Here is a 21,975-nt window from a genome sequence, read left to right as displayed (position 1 = left end):
GTGGAAAGGGGCGCTGCGGGGTACGCGAGGGAAGGGGGTGCAGCGTGGAAAGGGGCGCTGCGGGGTACGCGAGGGAAAGGGGGTGCAGCGTGGAAAGGGGCGCTGCGGGGTACGCGAGGGAAGGGGTGCAGCGTGGAAAGGGGCGCTGCGGGGTACGCGAGGGAAAGGGGGTGCAGCGTGGAAAGGGGCGCTGCGGGGTACGCGAGGGAAGGGGGTGCAGCGTGGAAAGGGGCGCTGCGGGGTACGCGAGGGAAGGGGGGTGCAGCGTGGAAAGGGGCGCTGCGGGGTACGCGAGGGAAAGGGGGTGCAGCGTGGAAAGGGGCGCTGCGGGGTACGCGAGGGAAAGGGGGTGCAGCGTGGAAAGGGGCGCTGCGGGGTACGCGAGGGAAAGGGGGTGCAGCGTGGAAAGGGGCGCTGCGGGGTACGCGAGGGAAGGGGTGCAGCGTGGAAAGGGGCGCTGCGGGGTACGCGAGGGAAAGGGGGTGCAGCGTGGAAAGGGGCGCTGCGGGGTACGCGAGGGAAAGGGGGTGCAGCGTGGAAAGGGGCGCTGCGGGGTACGCGAGGGAAGGGGTGCAGCGTGGAAAGGGGCGCTGCGGGGTACGCGAGGGAAAGGGGGTGCAGCGTGGAAAGGGGCGCTGCGGGGTACGCGAGGGAAAGGGGGTGCAGCGTGGAAAGGGGCGCTGCGGGGTACGCGAGGGAAAGGGGGTGCAGCGTGGAAAGGGGCGCTGCGGGGTACGCGAGGGAAAGGGGGTGCAGCGTGGAAAGGGGCGCTGCGGGGTACGCGAGGGAAAGGGGGTGCAGCGTGGAAAGGGGCGCTGCGGGGTACGCGAGGGAAAGGGGGTGCAGCGTGGAAAGGGGCGCTGCGGGGTACGCGAGGGAAAGGGGGTGCAGCGTGGAAAGGGGCGCTGCGGGGTACGCGAGGGAAGGGGGTGCAGCGTGGAAAGGGGCGCTGCGGGGTACGCGAGGGAAAGGGGGTGCAGCGTGGAAAGGGGCGCTGCGGGGTACGCGAGGGAAAGGGGGTGCAGCGTGGAAAGGGGCGCTGCGGGGTACGCGAGGGAAAGGGGGTGCAGCGTGGAAAGGGGCGCTGCGGGGTACGCGAGGGAAAGGGGGTGCAGCGTGGAAAGGGGCGCTGCGGGGTACGCGAGGGAAAGGGGGTGCAGCGTGGAAAGGGGCGCTGCGGGGTACGCGAGGGAAAGGGGGTGCAGCGTGGAAAGGGGCGCTGCGGGGTACGCGAGGGAAAGGGGGTGCAGCGTGGAAAGGGGCGCTGCGGGGTACGCGAGGGAAAGGGGGTGCAGCGTGGAAAGGGGCGCTGCGGGGTACGCGAGGGAAGGGGGTGCAGCGTGGAAAGGGGCGCTGCGGGGTACGCGAGGGAAAGGGGGTGCAGCGTGGAAAGGGGCGCTGCGGGGTACGCGAGGGAAAGGGGGTGCAGCGTGGAAAGGGGCGCTGCGGGGTACGCGAGGGAAAGGGGGTGCAGCGTGGAAAGGGGCGCTGCGGGGTACGCGAGGGAAGGGGGTGCAGCGTGGAAAGGGGCGCTGCGGGGTACGCGAGGGAAGGGGGTGCAGCGTGGAAAGGGGCGCTGCGGGGTACGCGAGGGAAAGGGGGTGCAGCGTGGAAAGGGGCGCTGCGGGGTACGCGAGGGAAGGGGGTGCAGCGTGGAAAGGGGCGCTGCGGGGTACGCGAGGGAAGGGGGTGCAGCGTGGAAAGGGGCGCTGCGGGGTACGCGAGGGAAAGGGGGTGCAGCGTGGAAAGGGGCGCTGCGGGGTACGCGAGGAAAGGGGGTGCAGCGTGGAAAGGGGCGCTGCGGGGTACGCGAGGGAAAGGGGGTGCAGCGTGGAAAGGGGCGCTGCGGGGTACGCGAGGGAAAGGGGGTGCAGCGTGGAAAGGGGCGCTGTGGGGTACGCGAGGGAAAGGGGGTGCAGCGTGGAAAGGGGCGCTGTGGGGTACGCGAGGGAAAGGGGGTGCAGTGTGGAAAGGGGCGCTGTGGGGTACGCGAGGGAAAAGGGGGTGGTGGGACCCCACTGGGGTGCATTGCGGAAAGGGGTGCCTAGTTCCGGGGTGCACGGAAAAGAAGAAATAGATCCGATCGGGGGGCGGGCCGGCGGATGGATTCCAGGCTCGCTGAGCCCCTCCCCCGAGGGGAGCTGGCCTATGTAAAAGCCGCGCGCCGGGCCGGGGGGGCCCATGCGTTTTGCCTTTTGCACTTCTGCCGCTCTCCAGTGCCTGCTCCTCCCCGCGCCCAGGCCGGAGTGGGCGAGTCCGGTACGTCCCCCGACCGGCAGCACCTCCCCCCACACACACTCCCGCCGCCGCGTGCCACAGGGCGCGGTTGATTCGGTCGCGTCCGGCGGGGCCTCTCCGGGATCGTGCAGGGCGCGCGCCCGGTCCACCACCAGCAGCAACAGCAGCAGCAGCCATGAGCGGCTGGTCCTCCTACATCGACAACCTCATGGCGGACGGCACCTGCCAGGATGCGGCCATCGTGGGCTACAAGGACACCCCGTCCGTGTGGGCCGCCACTCCGGGCAAGACGCTGGCCAACATCACGGTGAGGCCCTGGCGGGGGAGAGGGGTGCCTTGCAAAGGCAGGGGAGATGGCGAGGCGCATTGCAAAAGAGGGGCCCGGATTCCAAAGAGGGGAGGCAAGTGCCTGGGAGGGCTGCATTGGGAAAGTGGGGTGCGTGGCAAAACAGGGGACCCCGGGAGGGTGCACTGAAAGAGAGGGGAGGCAGGAAGTGCTTGGGAGGGCTGCATTGCAAAGAGGAGGCGGCTGGGGAATGACTGGGGGTATCATTAGAAAGTAGGGGTCCCTTGCAGAAGAGTTTGTGCAGGGGGTATAGGAAAGGGGGCAGGGAGCCTGGATTCCAAAGAGGGGAGGCCGGAAGTGCATGGAGGGCAGGGGGTGTATATAGCAGAAGGGGATAACGGGGACATTGCTAAAGAGGGCGGAGGGAAAGTAGGGAGTGTTGGTGTAAGTAGATGTGGGTGCACTTGAGAGAGGGAGATCCGCAGGAGGGATCAGGCCCTTGTGGGGTGTAGTGCACAAATAGGCCCGAGTGTATCTGGGTGAAATGGGGTGCTTGGAGTCGGGGGGAGGTGTTAGATCGCCAGGGTGAAAAAGAGGAACTGGAGGGACAGGGTGATGGACGCACATGGAGAGTGGGGGAGACCCTGTGGCTGCAAAAAAAGTTTGCAAAGTCTTTAGGGGAGGAAATAACCCACAGTTAGCAGCGAACAGCAACCCCCACGACTTCCTTCTCTGCAGTAGCCTCCCTTTCTCACTACCAGCACCCCTTTCTTTGTGGAAAGAAAGAAAAAGCCACTTCCTCTTGAAAAGCCTCACAGCATGGGGGGGACCTTGGTTCCCCCCCAGCTTCCAGTTCCTTCCAAGGCTGCTTTGCAAATAAGGGCCAAGAAGGACCCCTGGGGGCTCTCAGACTCCATCCCTCCCAGTGGGTGTGAATAGGGCCTAGCTAGCACCTTCTTGCAGGCTTTGCGGCCAGCCCCACCCTGCTGCTGACTACAGGGCCCAGGCAGCTACCAGGAGGAAATGACTCAAGAAGAGACGGAAGGGAGGCGGGGGGGGGGGGGGGAGGACATGAGGCCTATATCTGTCCCTGCCTGTGCAAGGCAAACTGGCTCCAAAGTGTCAGAATTCCCTGATGAGTCTTATCCCACCCTCTGAGACAGGGATGAAAACACAGTTCATCTGCTAGCCTAGACATGCAAGTTTTTAGCTTTATTTTTTTACTGCATTGGAAATCCGATTTCCTGGTTCTTTATGGTGCTTTCATGGCTGCCGTGCCCCAGAGATGGCTGTATCTCAGGGCCAAAGATCCCTGTAAGAGGAGCTGCCTCACCACAGAGCCAGCTGCAGCTGGCCTCCATCCTTGTGGCAGAGTTTTAAAAGTCTAACTTCATGTTGCATCCCTCAGAAGCCCCCCTCTTGTGCACTTTCAACCTGCATGAATTGCAAACTGCAGCATCAGGTTGCAGATATAGAGTTGGGGGGAGAGGGGGAGGCTGCCAGACTTGAGTGCTGGGGCTCAGCAGTTGCTGTCTTGAATCAGGAATTCTTGTGCAAAAAAATTCCCTTCTCTCCCCGCTAGCAGAGAAGAAACTCTTGTAAACTTCTCAGAAAGCCAGCTACCCCCTCTGCTGGGTTAATAAAAAGGGTGGAGGCGGGAAGCAAGTTTACCGTCTGTCTGTATTTAATCTTTTCCTTTCACTGCCACGTCTTTGCCTGCTGCTGCTGCGGGCCTGAATCTGTCTCTCTTCTAATCTTTCCAGATCTCCCTTTTTTCCTGTTCCCCTCCTCCCTGCTTGCAAAAACAAGTTCAGTTCAGCCTCTGCTTCCCATTTCTGTGTTTTAAAAAAAACAAATCCCCTGCCTCTGCTCCCAGTTCAGGGCCTAACTTTTTCTCCCTTCTTGTGGAAACTTTTTGGCTGAGAGTACAAAATATTTTCCCGCTTCAAATGCCTTCCTAGCTAGTGTCTAAGGCTGATTCCTCTCCCTTCCTGTCTGGAAAACAGTAAGGGTGTTTAGAGTCTCCTGCCATCTTGTCCAGCTGTCCTGGCCAGAAAGAGGATGGGAAACCAACTAGGATCCTGTTGGATTCCAGATGAGAGTGTATGTGTTTATTCCAGGCTAGGGATGTAACTGGTTAACAGGTAAGCTTCACCTTTACCTCACCATTATCTGGTAAGGGTGATGCTTACCAGTTAAGGGATCTCGGTTAAATGGTTAACTTTACCTTACACCAGGTAATTGGGACTTTACATGCCTACTTCAGGTCCTTTACAGGAGCGGCTCTGATCCAAAGTGACTTGGGTATGAGTCAGCACAGAGCTGGTACAGACCCATCCCTGTCCCGCTCCTGCAGTTGTACAAGTGTGTCAGCATACCCCCGCCCCCCCTGCCCTGGCTGCTGCTTTTAGATGGGTGAACATGGGGAGGGGGGATCTGGAACACTTCTCCCTTCCCCTCATTGCTGCCAGGACCAGCAGTCTCTACTCTCCCCTAGAATGGGTCAGGGATGAACTGCTCATGTGCTGGGGCCCATCTGGGCCCCCTCTTTTTCTAGTGCTGTCGGGAGGGACACTCACAGGACCTTAGCGAGGCAGATTCTGGCATATCCAGGTCACCTGAGGGGGAATACCATGCCCATAACATCCATGGGGATCCCCTCCTTAATATCTTGTCTCCCAGGATTTCTGGGTTCTCTCCCTGGCTCTGGGAGGTGAGTGAGGGCTGGTGGATTAGAGGAGGGAAGGCTGGAAGCCAGGACTCCTGGGTTCTCTCCCTGGATCTGGGGAGGGTGGGGGTTATGCTCTGGACCCTGTCCTAGTGTGCGGGGTGTCTGTCCCTGCCCCACATCTAATGGGACATGAAATGACACCCCTCATTCCTGTGCTCAGCAACCCTCCCTTCTAAAACCCCACCTTATCCTGTCCCACTGTCTTTAAAATCTCTCCTGGTTGGGGCCTCTCACCTGGCGCTGGGTTTAGGATGGAGGTTGGAAGAAGGGGGAGGAAGAGGGTTAGAATCTTAAAGCCCCCATTGTAGGGTGGAAACCGATGGGGGGAGGGGGGGAAGATGCGCATTAGTGGGGTGGAGGTGTTAACTGGGAGAGAGGGGCCAAGAGGCTATAGAGGAAATAAGCTGAGAATGTGGAAGGTGGGGGGCGGGGGGAGGTGCCTGCCCTGCAGGTGGGAGGAGCTGGGGAGAGCGGTGTCTGCCCATACAGGAAGCTCTAAGATGGGGGAATGCATGGGGGTGGAGCTAAGACAGCTCAGCTCAGCTGCCCCCTAGAGGAAGAGGGTGGAATTGGGAGACCTGTCCCAAGATACCCCATCACTGATTCAGCTGGGGCTGGGGGGTGCTATGAAAACTTAACAGTATCCTCAGTGCTGCATTTGCTGTCCCTCTGTGTGGAGGTGGGCTTCCTTCCCCAAGGCAGTATGAGGGGGAGGAGACTGCCTTAACTTGGGTCAGGGGGAGGTTTGGGGTATGAATTCAGGGCATGCCTCCCACTGCTGCAGGCATGGCAGGATTGCACCCTGAAGGGAGAACTCTCCTCCCCTACACCCTGGCTTCTGGCAGATAATAGAAATGGGGCTTGTTAGACTTAACAGCTGATCTGAGAACTTGAGGTTCTGCCCAGCTCTGGGAGGGTCAGACAGGAGGAGGGGGCTGAGAGCCAGGACTCTCCGTGGCAGCAGGCCACAGGGCTTTTGGAGGCAGGGTTCCCCTAGCTTGTGCAGCATGACCCCTAAGCTCTCTCCTCCTTACCCCCCACCCCTAGCCGGCAGAGGTGAACGTGCTGGTGGCCAAGGACCGCAGTAGTTTGTTCGTCAATGGGCTTACGCTGGGGGGCCAGAAGTGCTCGGTGCTCCGGGACAGCTTGCATGTGGAAGGCGAATTCACTATGGATCTGCGGACCAAGAGCTTGGATGGGACGTCCCCCACCTACAACATCGCAGTCTGCATGACCAACAAGAGTGAGTGCTGAACACCTGTGTCCTCTTCCTTCCCCCAGGGGGGTGCTAGCAATTGCAAACTAGGGTCTGCTGGCTGGGGAGGGGAGTGTGGGGGGTGGTGGACTAGAGCAGGGAGGGCTAGGAGCCTGGACTCCTGGGTTCTCTAATCCACTCCTTGAAGGGGAAGCCCAGCCTCCTTATCTCTTGCAGCTGGGACTGCCTGTCCAGCCCTCCCTTCCCCCCAATCTTGAAGCCAGCAGCTGTTGCTTGGGCAGCCAGATCCCTGGACCCCCCTCCCTCCCCCATGGTGGGGCCCACAACAGCTGTCCCCAGATCCAGCTGCTTAACCAGGGAAAAACGGTTGATTAGCCAGCCTTTGTGAACAGCTGCAAAGGAGGGAGGCAGCAGGACTCCTGGGTTCTTTCCCCAGTTCTGGGAGGAGAGTGGGAGCTGGTGGGTTACAGCAGGAGGGTCCTGCAGCTAGTCTAGGAGGGTGGCCTGGCTCCTAACTACTTTTTTTTTTTTTCCTCTGCTCCTGCAGCAATAGTGCTGGTCATGGGCAAAGAGGGGGTTCATGGAGGTGGTGTGAACAAGAAATGCTTCGAGATGGCCAGTCACTTGAGACGCTCGCAGTATTGATGCCTGCCCGCCTCTCCGCTGCGGTACTACTGAAGCCCATGCTGGCTGGGACCACCCGGGCCCCGCCCCCTGCAGGGGCACACCTGCCCCAGGCCTGGATCGCCACCCATTCCTCGCTTTCCCATCCCCACTCGGCCACTTTTTCTATCACAAAACCTCTTTGTTGCTGCCAAATTTTTTTTTCTGGTTTTAAAAAACAAAACAAACAGTTGTAGGGTTTTTTGGGGGGAGGAGGGTGGGGTATGGGAAAAAAACTATATTGCAACCAGAGAAATAAAAAGGAAATTTGAATAATTCTAAAGAGATGTCTGTCTAGTGTCTGCTCGCAGAGTGGGGGCCTTTGAACTTATGGGTGGTCTGCCCAGCTCTGGGAGGGACATGGGAGGGCTGTTGGGATAGAGTGGGGGCTGGGACCCAGAACTTCTGGGTTCTCTCCCTGGCTGGGGGAGGAGTTACTGCACCTTGGCTGCAGTGCTGCCGCCTACCCCCCCCCCCTCCTTTCCCCAGGTGGGGCAGGGGGAAGCCTGGGAGATCCCTGCCCTTGGATTCTCTCTTCCCTCCCCCCTCACTCCCAGGAGAGGCACAAAGTCCTAGACACACACCCTTTTCTTACACAGCCAAGCCTGAGTCATGGTGCAGGGAGGGGCTGATCAGCTGATGGGAATGGGCCAGGGATCTGCCAGGATTCTGGCTGGGATGGGCAAGGGCTCCCATTTCTGTTCTTGCCTGTTGTGGGGGTGATCTGGGCCCTTCACCCAAAGCCAGTCCTGGGCACCCTGCTGCAATGTTCCCATTCCTACTGCCCTGGGTTCTGGCTATTGCAGCAGTGGGGAGACTGGGGGTTATCAGGACACCTGGGTTCTATTGTTGGGGTGGGGGGGAGAAATGGTTGGGGCTGGGTTTTGCTGGTGCTTGAGGGGGTCTGTGCAGCTGGGTGGTCAGGGCTGTGTTGGGCACAAGGGGAAGGGCCCAGAGCTAACTGGCTCCAGATATTCCTGGAATGAAGCACCTCAGACCTGCCAGCTAACTTTCCTTCTACCTCCCCCCCCCCCCCCCCCCACAGTCCTGTGCTCACTGCCAGCGAGGGAACCATGCAGGAATGTCCTGTTGCCCAGCCTGTTCCAGACACTGGTGTCACTGTAGGGTCTGTCCCTTGGGGCTAGGATTTCTATTTCCTCTTGATGGGGCCAGAAGTGGCACATGCTCCTTGGGAGTGGCCCTTGAGATCAGCCCTGCTCGGTGGTTGAGGGGCATGGTGCAGTTCCCCACTGCCCTGGAGGTGCTCTGATATCCTGCCGTGGGGTGGGGAGTCAGTCCCAGATGGGAGGTGGAAGAGAGAGCCCTTCTCTCTCCTCCATGTCCAGGCCTTTGTAACCACAGCTGGGCCACTGTTGGGGACCATACTTCCTTAGGGGTCCCCTATGGCATGTGGGCACCCCAGTCTGCTCTTTGGTAACTTCCCAGCACAGCTCCATCCAACACAATGACCACAAAGAGGCATGAGGCAAGACAGAGCATGGTCCTTTTATTCAAAGCTGGGTCCAGCTGGTGGGGACCCTGCTGATGCCCTGGAGACTGGCCAGGGTGGTGAGACATCCCACCTCATACCACCAGTATGATTTAGCATGTGTTAATAAAAGCAGCCTACAAATCCTCTCCAGTAGAACCTCCCCAGGTGTAGTGTGAATGGCACAACCTCCTCTCCATGCTGACCAGGGACAGACACACATTAGTAGCCCCCAGGAACCCTGGGAGTGGGCTGCTAAAAGCACATGCAGGCACAGGGCATGCCCCCTTTGGTCCTGAACTCTGCAGTCTGCACTCTGCATCCTGTGTTTGAGCCACACCTACAAATCAAACTGGAGCAGAGCTCAGGCTGGCCCCAGGGACTAAGAATAGCTGAAACTTGACAGCTGTTCTCAGATTAAAAGTGGGGTGCAAAGGAGATAAAGCCCCTCCCCCTGCTAGCTACCTAACCCAACCGGGAGCCACTGTGGGCAAGGAGGGGTCTGGCTTTGGGTCCACCTTCAGCTGGGGCTGCAGGAGAACAGATAGGGGAACATGGGCTGAGACGAACACCCCAAAGAGTTCTAGGTAAAGCCCCCCCAGCAGGACTCAGGTAGCCAAAGCTCCCAGCAAAGGGGATGTAGTAGGAGACAGGATTCAGAGGGCTGAAGGATGCTGCAAATGGAGCAAATTCACTGGCTTGTCAAAGGGCATGCCTCACCTGGAGCTGGTGTGATGAGAACAGAGTCCTTCATTTGCCCAGACTGGGGAGAGGGGCCATCACTACATCATCATCTCCTCCTCCCCATCCTGGCCAGCAGGGCCAGAAAATAGAGAGGGGCAGTGGCTACCACTGAGTGGTGTGCCCTGCGGGGAGGCTGGGAGTGGGTGCAGGACCCAGCAGGAATGTGGCCAGGCTGCAGTGTTTACACCCAGCTGGCCACAACTGACTGGCTATGCAGTCAGCTCAAGACTGAGCCCAGGATGGGGGGAGGGGTGGTTGGTTTGTTTCAGTGCTGGGTTCCCACCCCTCCTAAGAACCCAGAAGTTCTGGCTTCCAGACCTGCCCCCCTCAAACTCAGACCCTATTCCCCTGACTACAGCCCCACCAATCCCAACTCCCCCTCAGAGCTGGGGCAAGAACCCAGCAGTCCTGGCTTCCAACTCTGACTAGACTGAATTTCCCTCAGCACTGGGAAACCGGTCTGCCCCCATGTTCCTCGCACCCCAAGCTGTGCAAAGCAAACCCTCCAAACCATCTTGCAAAGCCCTGACACCCCAAATTCACCCCAAGGCAAGCCCCAACACTGGAGCGCTGGCACATAATGGATCCTGTGGGCTGCAGGCCTGAGGTGGGACCTGGCCACCCCTTCATTCCTACAGCAGTGGGAAGCCCATGTTTTGTGCACAGTTTAAAATACAAAGAAAGCTCAGAGGGTAGATACCCCGCTGGGGAGTCCATCCAGCCACCCTGGCCAGGGATTAGACAAGAATGCTGCCCCGCGGGCCATCAGGGGGCTGGCCCTGGGGGGTACCCAGAGGCCTCTCTTGCTCCTCGGAGCCTCCCGCATCGGAGGGTGAGCCCTGTGCTGTGGCCATGCTGCCAAAAGAGGGGATGCTGGGGGAGGGGCCCAGTAGCGGGGCTCGCTCAGAGTTGCGCTCTTCCTCCTCCTCTTCGCCCTGCTGACGCCCCTCGCCATCTGAGTCCGAGTCCTCGGCCGTCTGCAGCACACGCTGCTTACACACGGGACAGGTCTTCTTGGTCTGTGTCAGCCAGTGGTCAACACACCGACAGTGATAGGCTGTGGGGGAAGGAGGGTTACACCCACCACCAGAGTGGAACCCAGGCATCTGGGTGACTCCCTGTCCCTGTCCTAACATCAGCCCTCACTCAGAGCTAGGGAGAGAACCCAGGATTCCTGGCTCCCAGCCCCCTTACTTTAACCACCAGTCCCTCCTCCTCAACCAAAGCCAGGGAGAGAACCCAGGACTGCTGACATCCTGTGCTCCATGCACTCCACTCCAGGACCAGGGCCCATTGGGAGTTGCAGTGTCTCTGGCCTGGCCCAGGTTGCCCCGGGCTGGCTGGCTCCAGCATCCTCGGGTCACTCACCATGAGCACAAGGCAGGATCCGCAGCCGGTCGCCCTCCTCATACTCATCCAGACAGATAGCACAGACATCGTACTCGTCTCCTGGCAGAGAGATGGGAGGGAGTCTTAGATCTGACACATGGTGTTGGGCTACTTAGGCACAGAGGCCAGGCCAAGCCCATACAGTGAGATAATATCTCCCAGCCTCCACTCCTCTCCCAGGGAGAGGACCTAGGAGTACTGGGGAGAGGCTTAGAACTGTATTTGGGCTGTGCTTAGTGTTGGGACACTGGATTCATGAAATACAGCGTCTCACAGAAGAGTATACAAGGCTAGAATTGTCCTTGCACCCACATCTCTGCTCCAGAGGTGGCTGCTCCTCAATGCCGGGTGAGGGGTCCATATGTAACCAGCTGCCCTGCCCCACAGGTGGCTGTATCTCAGCGATGGGAGAGGGGTCCCTGTTTAACTGGCGGGCCCACCATTTTTACAGAAGGCCCGGGCCTGACAGCACAGGGCCAGAGGCCTGAGTTCAGCTTTTGCCTGCTCAGCTCTACGCCTGGAGCGTCTCACGGAAAACAGGAAGCTTTGACTCCCCCCCCCCCTGCGCCTGGGAGGGGAAGTGGTCAGAGGGGCTGCAGAGTGAACCCAGTCGCTCCTTATAAGGTAAATGCAAGCACTCCCCAGCGCTTCCTCCCCAGCACTTACTCAACCTGAAAGGCCTTGCTCAGCGGCCCCACCAGGCGGTGAAATGGCTGCAACAGCTTAGGAAGTGTAGGACAAGGTTGGGGGAACAGGACTCCTGGGTTCTATTTTCAGACCTGGGAGGGAAGCGGGGCCTGGGGAGGGCCCATTCAAGTAGTAGAAACAGTATCAGAAGTCCTGGCTCCCAGCCCCCCTGCTCTTACCCACTAGCTCCCACTCTACTCCCAGGAGAACCCAGGAGTCCTGCCTCCCGACTGTGGACCCACAGAGAACCAGGAGGGGGTTTGGGGCAGTGTTCCCTCTAAGATTTTCCATCCATGAGCAGAGTGAGTTTTGTCTTGTGTGCCAACAATGAAGTCATGTGCACCCACCAGTGGTGCTGCTCCCCAAAAGAGACTCTCCCAAGTGGCACCTCCCACCTTGTGGGGAGAAGGTGAGGCATGCTCCTCCTCCCTCCAGCTGCTCCTCACTGCTGTGAGTCCCCACCTGGGGCAGAGGAAAGCAGCTGCCATCGCCCTGGGTTTGCAGGGAGTAAGGTGCTGGGGGGTGGGGCATTGACATGTGGGGAGGAGGACAGCATTGGGGGGGGTAGGGCGCTCTGAGGGGAAAAAGAGAAGTATGGGAGGGGGAAGGGAGACACAGGGGACTCCATCCCCAGTAGCAGCCTCACCACAGCCTGGCTCCAGCTTTGGGCAGCTGCCACCCAACCCACCCAGGGAATAGTCAGGAAGTTGCTATGTGGCCCTGGCTACAGCTACAGCCTTGGGGAAGGGGTGGAGCTGGCCCCAGGAGCACCCCAAGCCACTGAACAGCCCTCCTGCCATGCAACTCCGGCCACTAGAGCAGTCCCGGTCCCCGCCATGCAGCCCCAGGCTCCAGAACAGCTCCAGCCGCCAGAGTATCCCCGGAGCCCCACCATGCAGCCCACCCCCACCACAAGGGCCTGGCCAGCCCTGGCCGCCAGAGCAGATGCCGGCCACCCACCACACAGCTACAGCTCTGGCCCTGAGCGAGGCCATCAGAGCAGTTGCCACCCGCCATGCAGCCTGCAGCTCCAGCCCCAGGGAAGGACTGAAGCTAGGCCTAGAGCTGCACAGGGATTGTCCTGCTGCTCCTGGGGCAGGGCTGCCACTTGCCATGTGGCCCCACCCTGGAGCAACTTAGCAGCCACTGTGCAGCTCTGTTGAGGAGATGGGCTGGCCTCATTCTTGGTGCGCACCCGTGCAGGCACACACCTGAGTGGGAACACTGGTTTGGGAGAGGAATATGGGCTCCTGTAGCTCATGTCCTGACACCCACTGCTCTAGCAGCCTCGTGTCTCTCTGCTGTCCCCCCTTCCCTGCTGCACTGACCCCCTGCAGGGGCTCAGCAGGAGCCGGCACCAGTCAGCCTAGTTAGTGTGCCAGCTCCCAGCCCTGCTCCCATCCACCCAGGGACCTTCAACAGCTGGATCTGGGGGCAGGGTTCCAAGCCTTTGGCTGCAGTGCTCCCTGCCCTGCCTGCCCAGAGGGCCCCCAGAGCCTGCATGGGGAGTTGAGCCAGCACAGTCCAGGGAAGGCTGACCCCAAAATGGACCCCACTGTTCCAGGCCCACCAGCTCCCCCACCCCACTGTTAATAAGGCCCTGGGCTGAGTCTGGTGGGGAAGCATTTACCAGCCACGAGATGCCATGTAACCACACAGGTCACAGACCGTGGGGCCAGAACCCTTCCTTCGCCACTCTTCCAGAGCTGGGTCAAGGCTCAGCCATCTGCTGCAGCTGGGGAGAGACCTCAGGAGTTCTGGTTCCCAGCCCCCCTTGCTCTAACCCAGCAGATCCTCTCCCACTCCAGAGCTGGGGAGAGAACCCAGGAGTACTGGCTCCCTGCCTGTAGCCCACAAGAAGCACACCAGGAATCTGAGCATGGTTCTGACACGGTGATGGAACTGGAAGCCCTGAATATGCTATGCAGGAAAGAGGAAAATTCAGGCATCCCCCAAAATACACAGTGAGCATGTGAGCACAGGGGCTGCTGGAAGTGGGTGAACAGGGTGTGGGAAGAGTGCTCAGAGCCGTGGGATGCTACTGACACCCTCAGGCACAGTTGCTCGCCTCCACCCGGGCTGTGCAGGAAGCTGGAGAGGGTGTGGGAGGAGGCTCCTGTGAACCTGTCACACTGGGTGCACCCCACTTCTGAGGAAGCACCCACAGTCTCCTTTTCCTTCCCCTGTACTCTCAAACTTTCCCCACGTCCCTAGATCTGCCCCAGTTGCAGGGACTGTTCATTTTAATGGTGGGTTTGATCTCCCCCCCCAGTGAGGTGGGAGGGGATCTTGGTATGTGGGGGGGCTAGCCTGTTTCCCCCTCCCCAGTAGGAACCAAATGGGGCTGCTGAAGGACAGATGGACAGGCAAAAATGGAGGGAGTAGGGGCAGCTCAACTAGTTCCTAGGTGGAGAAGAGCCCTCTGGTGGGGAGACACTGCATTGCATTGAGTGGGTGGGGGTGGTTCTGGGTAGTGGTGGGGGGTGCCCTAGTATGCAATATGGGGCTCCCATTACATTCATTGCATGTTGGGAAGGGGCCCCTGCTGAGCCCATGCCCCACTCTCTACCCCACAGCACCCCCTAGCCCTGTCAGGGGAGAGTATCCCTCTGCTGAGCCTCCACCCCACAGTAACCCCTCTCGCCACCCTGGGTCCAATCCTGGCTGCCAGGGGAGAGTGCCCCTGCTGAACCACCCACCCTGCCCTCTGCAGTTCACCCAGTGCCACCTGGGCAGCTCTGACTCACATGGGGCAGCTCCCAAGGGGGCATGGCCAGTGGCAGCACCCCTTATTGTCTAGTTACCTTTCTTATACTTCTGGATGGGTATTTTTTTTAGTTGCTCCTTGGAGAGACGGTTCCGCTGCAGCCTCTTCCGGTGCTGCACACAGCGCACAATCTGCCAGCAGGGACGGGAGATGTCTTCAGGGAGGCTCCAAGACCCCCCAGTGCTCTAACCCACCAACCCCCACTTCCCTTCCAGTGCCAAGGAGAGAACCCAGAAGTCTTGGCTCCTACCCCCCACTCTAACCCCCAATACCCTCCCAGAGATGGGAAACCTAGGACTCCTGACTCCCAGACCCTCTGCCCTAACCCATCAACCCCAATCCAATCGCAGCACCAGGGAGCGAACCTGGAGTTCTGGCTCCTAGCTCCCCTGCTCTGACCCACCAGCCCCCACCTCTACTCCCACAACCCAGGGGAGAACCAAGGCTGGCAGCTCCTGCCCCACACAGTGTGGTGGAACAACTCACTAGGATGGTACACATGACAGCAATGATGATGCCGACCACGCCGGTGAAGGGGATAAGGTAATAGCCCAGCGGGAAGATGTACTCAGGAATCAGGATAACATGCGCGCTAGGGAGACAGAGATGGCGGGATTGGTCAGTGTGGAGATTCTGGCTGCTAGCCACCACTTTGCATCCAGAGAAGAGCCCAGGAGTCCTGGCTCCCAGCCCTTCCCCCACTCTAACCCACCACCCCTAGTCTCCTCCCAGAGCCAGGCCTGGCTCCCAGCTCCCCCCTCCCACTCTAATCCAACCTCATTCCTATTGATGGAGCTCCCAGGAGCTAGTGAGAACCCCGCTCTGCCCATCAGGGCAGACAGGCAGGCCAGAAAAGCAGCACCCATATGTCAGGTGGGTGAGACCAGGAGTGCTCTGAGGGGGTAGGGAGCTGGGTCTGCAGGGGTCCCTGTGGGCTCAGGGGATGGACCTTGGAGATCTGGGGGGGAGGGAAAAGAGACAGGTGGAGTCTCCTATCAACCCTTTCCCTGGAGGGGGCCCAGGCAGTGCAGTACCCAGGGGCAGGGCATACCCCTTCTCATAGATGAACATGGAGTGCAGGTATTCTGAAGCTGTCTGCCCCACGAAGACTGAAGGGATGGCGATCTGCTCCCGGATCCTCTCTGTGGGGCACAACGGGGATGGAAGGGGCAAAGAAATAGGACAGGGGTTCAGCCAAGCCCACAGCATTTGGAGTCTAAGCCCCACAGGAAACACCTCAACCTTCTCCAGTGGCTGCCTTTTTAGAAGGATCTGGCAGGGAGAGGCAGGATCGGGGTCAGGGGATCTGGCAGCAGGAAAGGCAGGCGGCAGAGGGTAGGATCGGAGGGGGATTCAGCAGCAGGGGAGGTGTGGGGCAGGATCGGGGGAGGATCCCTGGCAGTGGGGAAGGTGGGAGGCAGAGGGCAGGATGGGGGGGGAAATTCAGCAGCAAGGAAGGCAGGCAGTGGGGCAAGTGAAAAATGTGGGTCATGATGGGGGGGAGCCAACACCCACCCCACTACTCTGAACGTGGGGGCAGAGCCCAGGGAGAGCCAAATTCCCACACTCACCATCATTCCAGGCCATGTTGAGCAGTTTGTCGGAGCCAGTGTTATGCACCACGGCGGCGTGAAACCCTGCCTGTTGCGCGTGCCACACCTAGAGGGGCGCAGGGGGATGGGTAAGGGAGACAGTGCCCTCCCAGAACTGGCGAGAGAACTCAGGTGTCCTGGCTCTCAGCCTCCCCCCACAACCCAGGGGCTGGGGAGAGAATCAGGGCCAGATTAAAATATGCTGACGCCCAAAGCTATGTCAAATTTTAGAGGCCCCATGACACTACCAAAAGAGTGAAATTCAGTAATTTTTTTTTTGTATTTAGAGGGGCCCTTGTAACCTGAGGCACTAAACTGTGGCTTATTTGGCTTATGGATAAATCTGGTACTGAAGAAAACCCAGGAGTCCTCGCTCTTACCTCCCCTCCCCCCCTCCGCTCTAATCCACCAGCTCCCAGAGCTGGCAAGAGAACCCAGAAGTCCTGAGTGCAACAGATGTGTGAAAAGGGCTCTTGGACCTCATGGTTCAGGGCAGAAGCTGGGTGTGGGGTCAGGATGGGATCTGTCTAGGGGTCCTGGCAATGCACTAGGCTCTCCCCTGTGATTGCCTCCCTGGGACTCTCTCATACCTTAATGTCAAAGTTGCAGTTGTATCTGCGGATGAGGGCGATGAAGTGGGTGGCATTGCTGGGGCCTGGGGGCCCCTCAATGGGCTCACAGGCATTGCTGGGCTTGGCCTCAATCAGGTAGCCCTGAAGCAAAGCAGCACATAACAATCAATACCCCATAGGCCTGCAGCAGGACAGGATGAATCGAGAACAGAGTCCAGGAGTTCTGGCTCCCAGCACCCCTGCTCAAACACACCAGCCACAACTCCCCTCGCAGAGCCAGGGAACCCAGGACTCCTGGCTCCCAGCACCCCTGCTCAAACACACCAGCCACAACTCCCCTCCCAGAGCCAGGGAACCCAGGACTCCTGGCTCCCAGCTCCCCTGCTCTGATCCACCAGTCCCCAATTCCCTCCCAGCACCAGAAAGAGAACCCAGGAATCCTCCCTCCCAGTCCCCTTGATCTAACCCACCAGCCCCCACTCCACTCCCAGAACCAGAGAGAGAACCCAGGAGACCTGGAGCTCCCCTGCTCTAACCCAACAGCCCCCATTAAGCCTCCAGAGCCAGGGAGAGAACCTAGGAGTCCTGGAGCCCCCCTATTCTAACCACCATGGATCTTGCTGCCGGAGCAGCAGCAACGCACCACGAGTCCTTCCCTGGGCAGAAGCACTCCAAAGAGGGCAGGCAGGTCTGAGAAGTCCATAGTGAAGTTGTGATCCGTCACCTGGGGGGGAAGGATTAGGCTGGGGTGAGAGGGTCTGGTACCCCCCAGCTCGTCTGCACTGCTCCCAGGTACCCAACTTCCTGGTTCTGTTCTTACCCCCCAGGACCTGGAAAGTCCATTTCAACAGGGACATGCCGTGCCCTTGGCCACTCACCGCGTGGATGTAGGCAGCCACCGGGGGGAGCAGCAGGCAGGCTTGGAGCAGCAGGGTTGCAACTGAGCTGGGGAAGGCATGCTTGAGCAGCATACTATCAGCTGGTGGAGTCCTGTAGAGGGGAGAGCGTGAGCCTGGAGACAGCCATGAGACCCCCCCCACCCCACCCTGCCAACTTTCACCCCTACTCCCTTTTCCACCCCACCAAGGCTGGATCATCCCCACCAGCCCCTCTAGCCTGGTGTCAGGTGCTGAGAATCTCTCCGCATAGCGCCCGGTGCTGCACACATCCCGTATAAAACTGTCCTAGCCCCAATGGCCTTCCACAACATGGGTGTGTGGGGAAACTGAGTCACAGAACACTTGCTTGCCCAGTTAGGCCTAGCTAGGAGCAGACTCTGTCCCTACAAAATGTTCATCCAGTGATCCTTCCTGCCCTCCACATCAGCAGCTGCTGCCACTCCCAAACCAGCTGTGAGTTGCAGAGTGGCACTGCTAGGCTACGTCTACACTGGCCCCTTCTCCGGAAGAGGCATGCTAATTTCTAACTTTGGAATAGGGAAATCCGCGGGGGATTTAAATATCCCCTGCGGGATTTAAATAAACATGGCTGCCGCTTTTTTTCCGGCTTGGGGAAAAGCCGGAAAAAAGCATCTAGACTGGCGCGACCCTCCGGAATAAAGCCCTTTTCCAGAGGATCTTTTATTCCTACTTGCAAGTAGGAATAAGAGATCCTCCAGAATAGGGCTTTATTCCGGAGGATCGCGCCAGTCTAGACGCTCTTTTCCGGCTTTTCCCCAAGCCGGAAAAAAAGCGGCAGCCATGTTTATTTAAATCCCGCGGGGGATATTTAAATCCCCCGCGGATTTCCCTATTCCAAAGTTAGAAATTAGCATGCCTCTTCCGGAGAAGGGACCAGTGTAGACGTAGCCCTCAGGAGCTGGACTCTGCGGGCACTGCAATGCTTCCTCATAAACAATACTTCAGCAGGGTCACCCTGAGGCCCATGCCTAAGAGTCAAAATTGGCCCAATCTTCTGGCAGTGAGGAGGGAAGGAAGGACCCTGCATAGATGCTCAGGGTGGCGAGTGCACAGCAAGCCTTGTTGGGAGTCTCAGATCTGCCCCCCATTGCATCCCAGCCTGTTTGCACAGGGAGATGGCCCTGGGGCTCGTGGATAGAACAAAGGGCCTATTCATTACCCACGAGACTGTGTAACCATGGGCAAGGACACTGAGGTAAGTGGGGCCCAGAGCTCAGCCAGAACCAATGGGCTATCGCTCCATGGGAGATACTGGGGCCAGATCCCAGGCGGGACCAATCAGGGGCCTCAGATGCATTATACCCTCTGGGTAGCCAGCCCCTGATTTACAGACAGCACTGTGCAGCTTCACCACAGACCATACCAGGACTTCTGAGTTCTTCAGAGCCCAAGTGGATCCTGGCTACAAACTTTAACAATTCCCATCCTCTCATGTCAATTTATCATCCCTGGCTTCTCCCAGCAGCAGCAGATCCTGAGCAAGATCCAGGGTGACACTCCCACCCAGCTACCACCCTCTGGCTAAGGGGAAGAGAAGGCTGGCAGGAGGGCTGCAGGGAGGAAGTGAGGGGCAGGAACCCCGTGGTTCTTTCCCCATTTCCGAGGGCAGCTGTACCCAATGGGAGTGAGATTAGAAGGGGAAGCTGGTGGCCAAGGGCAGCTGTCTGGCAATGCCATGGCTGGGGACAGAGATGGCTGTGTATATGCTGCAGGGCCCAGGGCAGGGGCTGACATTCTAGAAGCTGATTAACTCAGGTGTAACCCATGCTGGATTTACACGTGGGGCACACAGCTGAAGGCACAAGTGGCAAACACAATTTGGCTGGGGCACCACTCCATTCTGGTTCCTTATTGATTTAACCCCACTCCCCGCCCTGAGGCAGGGAGAGAACCCAGGAATTCTGGCTTCCAGGCCCCCTACTTTAACCCACCAGTCCCCATTCCCCTCCCAGAACTGGAGCAAGAACCTAGGAGTCCTGGCTCCCAGCTCCACCTGCTGAGCTGCCAGCCCCCACTCCCCTCCCAGCATTGGGCAGAGAACCCAGGAATCCTGGCTCCTAACACCCTCCAACCACTAGCAAAAACTCCCTTTGAAAAAAGCATGATGGGCCCAGATCTCAGCTGTGAGGTGGGGTCAGCGCTTGGCCAGGCCCTCCAAGGGCCCAGATCTCAGTCAGAGGGACCTGCAAGGAGTAGGGATGTTATCATATAGTCATTTAAATGATTAACCAATATGCCTGGGCTTACTGGTTAATCCAAATGACTATATGCACACACCCCCTTGCTGCCTCTTGCTGGTGGGCAGGCAGCAATGTGGGGTGGCAGGGGGCTCCCCAAGAGTGGGGCAAGGAGTGCACTGGCTGCCAGCCCTGCCCCTGGAGAATATTTTAGTAATCGTGTAATGATAACGTTTTTGTGACGACGCGATTACTAAAATGAACATTAACATCCCTAGCAGGGAACCCTGACCTGACCAAACAAGTCTGGGTGAGGATCAGAGGCTGATGCTCTGTTTCCCAGTCTAGGCTGGGAGGTGCTTGGCTCCACCCTGGTAGAAGGTGCAGTGACATGGCTGCCGGAGGGATGCAGGGCTGGTCTCTTTATGCCATTGGCAGAGGACCACGGAGCAAAGTTCCAGGTGGCATGGCCAAGATCAGGAAAGGGCTGAGCAGGAGCAAAGAGCCAGCACCAGGCTAACAGAGTAGTGGGCAGGGCCAGGACTTCAGGGCAGGGGGAGATTTAAGCCCTGGCAGTTTGGAGCACTTAGCCCTGGCCCCACAGGGCAGTAGCCTTTGAAACAGCTCAATCCACCTCTAAGATTAGGGGTTACATTGATACTGGTGGCCCCCTGTAGTAGGGCACCACACACACATGGGGCTGTCCCTGCTTTGAAAGCTTACAATATAACCAGTGAGACAGGCAATGAGTGGGAAGGAAAACTGAGGCACGGAGATGCCAGGAACTGCCTAACAGGTCAGTGGCAGAGGAGAGAATGGAATATAGGTGTCCTGAGTCACAGACTTAGGCTGTGCCCACTAACCATTTCTGCCAGTCTTCTTTCCGTAGTCAGGGGTCATGCAAACTGCACTCCCTTTCCCCGGGGGGGGGGGGGAGGGAGAGGAGGGGTGCGAGGGGAGTCTTGGGCTGCTGCCTCAGCAGTGCCCACTTTGAAGGGGGCACAGGGCACATCTACACTGCACGGGGGGTGGCACTAGCTCACCAACCCAGCCCTGTGATGCAGCCACCTCGGGGCCAGGGCGACCGGTTACACACGGACCCCTCCCCCGGCAAGGAGATGCAGCCACGTCTGGGGCGGGGCAGCCAGTTACGCAGCGGGTCCTCGCCCGGCGCTGAGAGGCGCCCCAGCATTACTCCCTCTCCTGACTGTGCTGAGTATGGTCTCCTCTGTCTGACCCCAAACCGCAGCAGCACCCCCCTCCCCCAGAGGCCCTCTCTTGTTTAGCTGGTGCCTGTAGGGGCAGCCCCACACTGACCTGTGCTGGCTCCTGCAGCAGCAGGGTTCTCTCCCTGGAGCAGGGCGGGGTCTGGAGCAACGGCCCCCCGCTAGCTGCAACAAGGGGGGGTCTCCCCTCTAACACCTTCTGTTTACAAATCCTCTTCCCGGGAACAGGGAGCTCTCGCGAGAGGAGGCGGAGCAACCCCGCCCCACAGCAACCCGGGCGCCTGGGTTCTCTCCTGAGCTCTTTGGGGGGGGGGACTGGGAACCAGGACTCCTGGGTCTTCTCCTCGTTTCTGGGAGGGAGTGAGGCTAGTGGGCTAGAGCAGGGGGGCTGGGAACCGTTCTCTCCCAGGCTCTGGGAGGGGATCGGGGACTGGTGGGTTAGAGAGAGGGTCTGGGAGCCAGGTGGTCCTCACTTCTGATCTGCAGCCCCTTCTAGACCAGCCACCACCGCCACACGGCTCTGCATTTGTGGTCTGGGCTTCCTTTGAGCTGAGCAGTGCATCAGAGACTGGATAGGCTGAGACACACCAGTTCATGGCACGTGTGACTGTATTGGAAGCCAGCTTCACCATATCCCTGCTGATCTCCAAGCGGGACCTGATGTGTTGGTAACTGGTCATAGGAACGTCTGCAGGGATTTTCATGCAGCTGCACGGTGGTGTTACCAATTGTTGTACAGGTCATTTGCTGTCACCCAGTCTGCCCTCACCCTGGTGTTTGCAATAAGTGTGGCAAGCTCACTGACTGGGGCATGAAGAATATACATACCACAGACACCTGCAAAAAAATTGAACACAGTGGGTCAATTGTGTAGTTGTCCAGTTTTGTCGCATTGTTTCCCTGCCACTCTCAAGTTGGTTCTTGTCTGCTATGTTGATAAAGGGCTCTTTGTGGCGAGTGTGTTTGTACAGACCCTACTGTCATGGGTCCAAGGTGGAGGAGCTCCTGGCTGCTATGGTAAGACACCTAGGCTGTGTCTAGACTGGCAAGTTTTTCCGCAAAAGCAGCTGCTTGCCAGCTGTCTACACTGGCCGCTTGAATTTCCGCAAGAACACTGACAAGCTCATGTAAGAAATCAAAATACAGGACTATGTAGCACTTTAAAGACTAACAAGATGGTTTATTAGATGATGAGCTTTCGTGGGCCAGACCCACTTCCTTAGATCAAATAGTGGAAGGAAAATAGTCACAGCCAAATTTTCTTCCACTATTTGATAT

General features: G+C 58.7%; 2 protein-coding genes across 2 annotated transcripts; one reads left to right on the top strand and one right to left on the bottom strand.

Moving 5' to 3' along the window:
• Positions 1-2,164: 2,164 nt before the first annotated feature.
• On the top strand, positions 2,165-7,417 carry PFN1 (profilin 1). The gene is made up of 3 exons (XM_025180421.2): positions 2,165-2,545; positions 6,303-6,498; positions 7,019-7,417. The coding sequence occupies exons 1-3, from the start codon at positions 2,414-2,416 to the stop codon at positions 7,114-7,116; spliced, it is 426 nt and encodes a 141-aa protein (XP_025036206.2). The 5' UTR covers positions 2,165-2,413; the 3' UTR covers positions 7,117-7,417.
• A 1,199-nt stretch (positions 7,418-8,616) lies between these two features.
• RNF167 (ring finger protein 167) lies at positions 8,617-20,948 on the bottom strand. Its single transcript, XM_006114641.4, has 10 exons — positions 20,789-20,948; positions 17,253-17,364; positions 17,018-17,098; positions 16,393-16,515; positions 15,782-15,869; positions 15,262-15,352; positions 14,697-14,802; positions 14,248-14,341; positions 10,736-10,816; positions 8,617-10,424 (listed from the first exon to the last, which is right to left on the bottom strand). The coding sequence occupies exons 2-10, from the start codon at positions 17,343-17,345 to the stop codon at positions 10,105-10,107; spliced, it is 1,077 nt and encodes a 358-aa protein (XP_006114703.1). The 5' UTR covers positions 17,346-17,364; positions 20,789-20,948; the 3' UTR covers positions 8,617-10,104.
• Positions 20,949-21,975: the final 1,027 nt, after the last annotated feature.

Source organism: Pelodiscus sinensis, chromosome 24 (genome assembly GCF_049634645.1).
Source record: "Pelodiscus sinensis isolate JC-2024 chromosome 24, ASM4963464v1, whole genome shotgun sequence".
Taxonomy (NCBI): domain Eukaryota; kingdom Metazoa; phylum Chordata; order Testudines; family Trionychidae; genus Pelodiscus; species Pelodiscus sinensis.
Note: the sequence above shows the minus strand (reverse complement) of the source record. Positions and strands in the feature narration are given on the sequence as shown.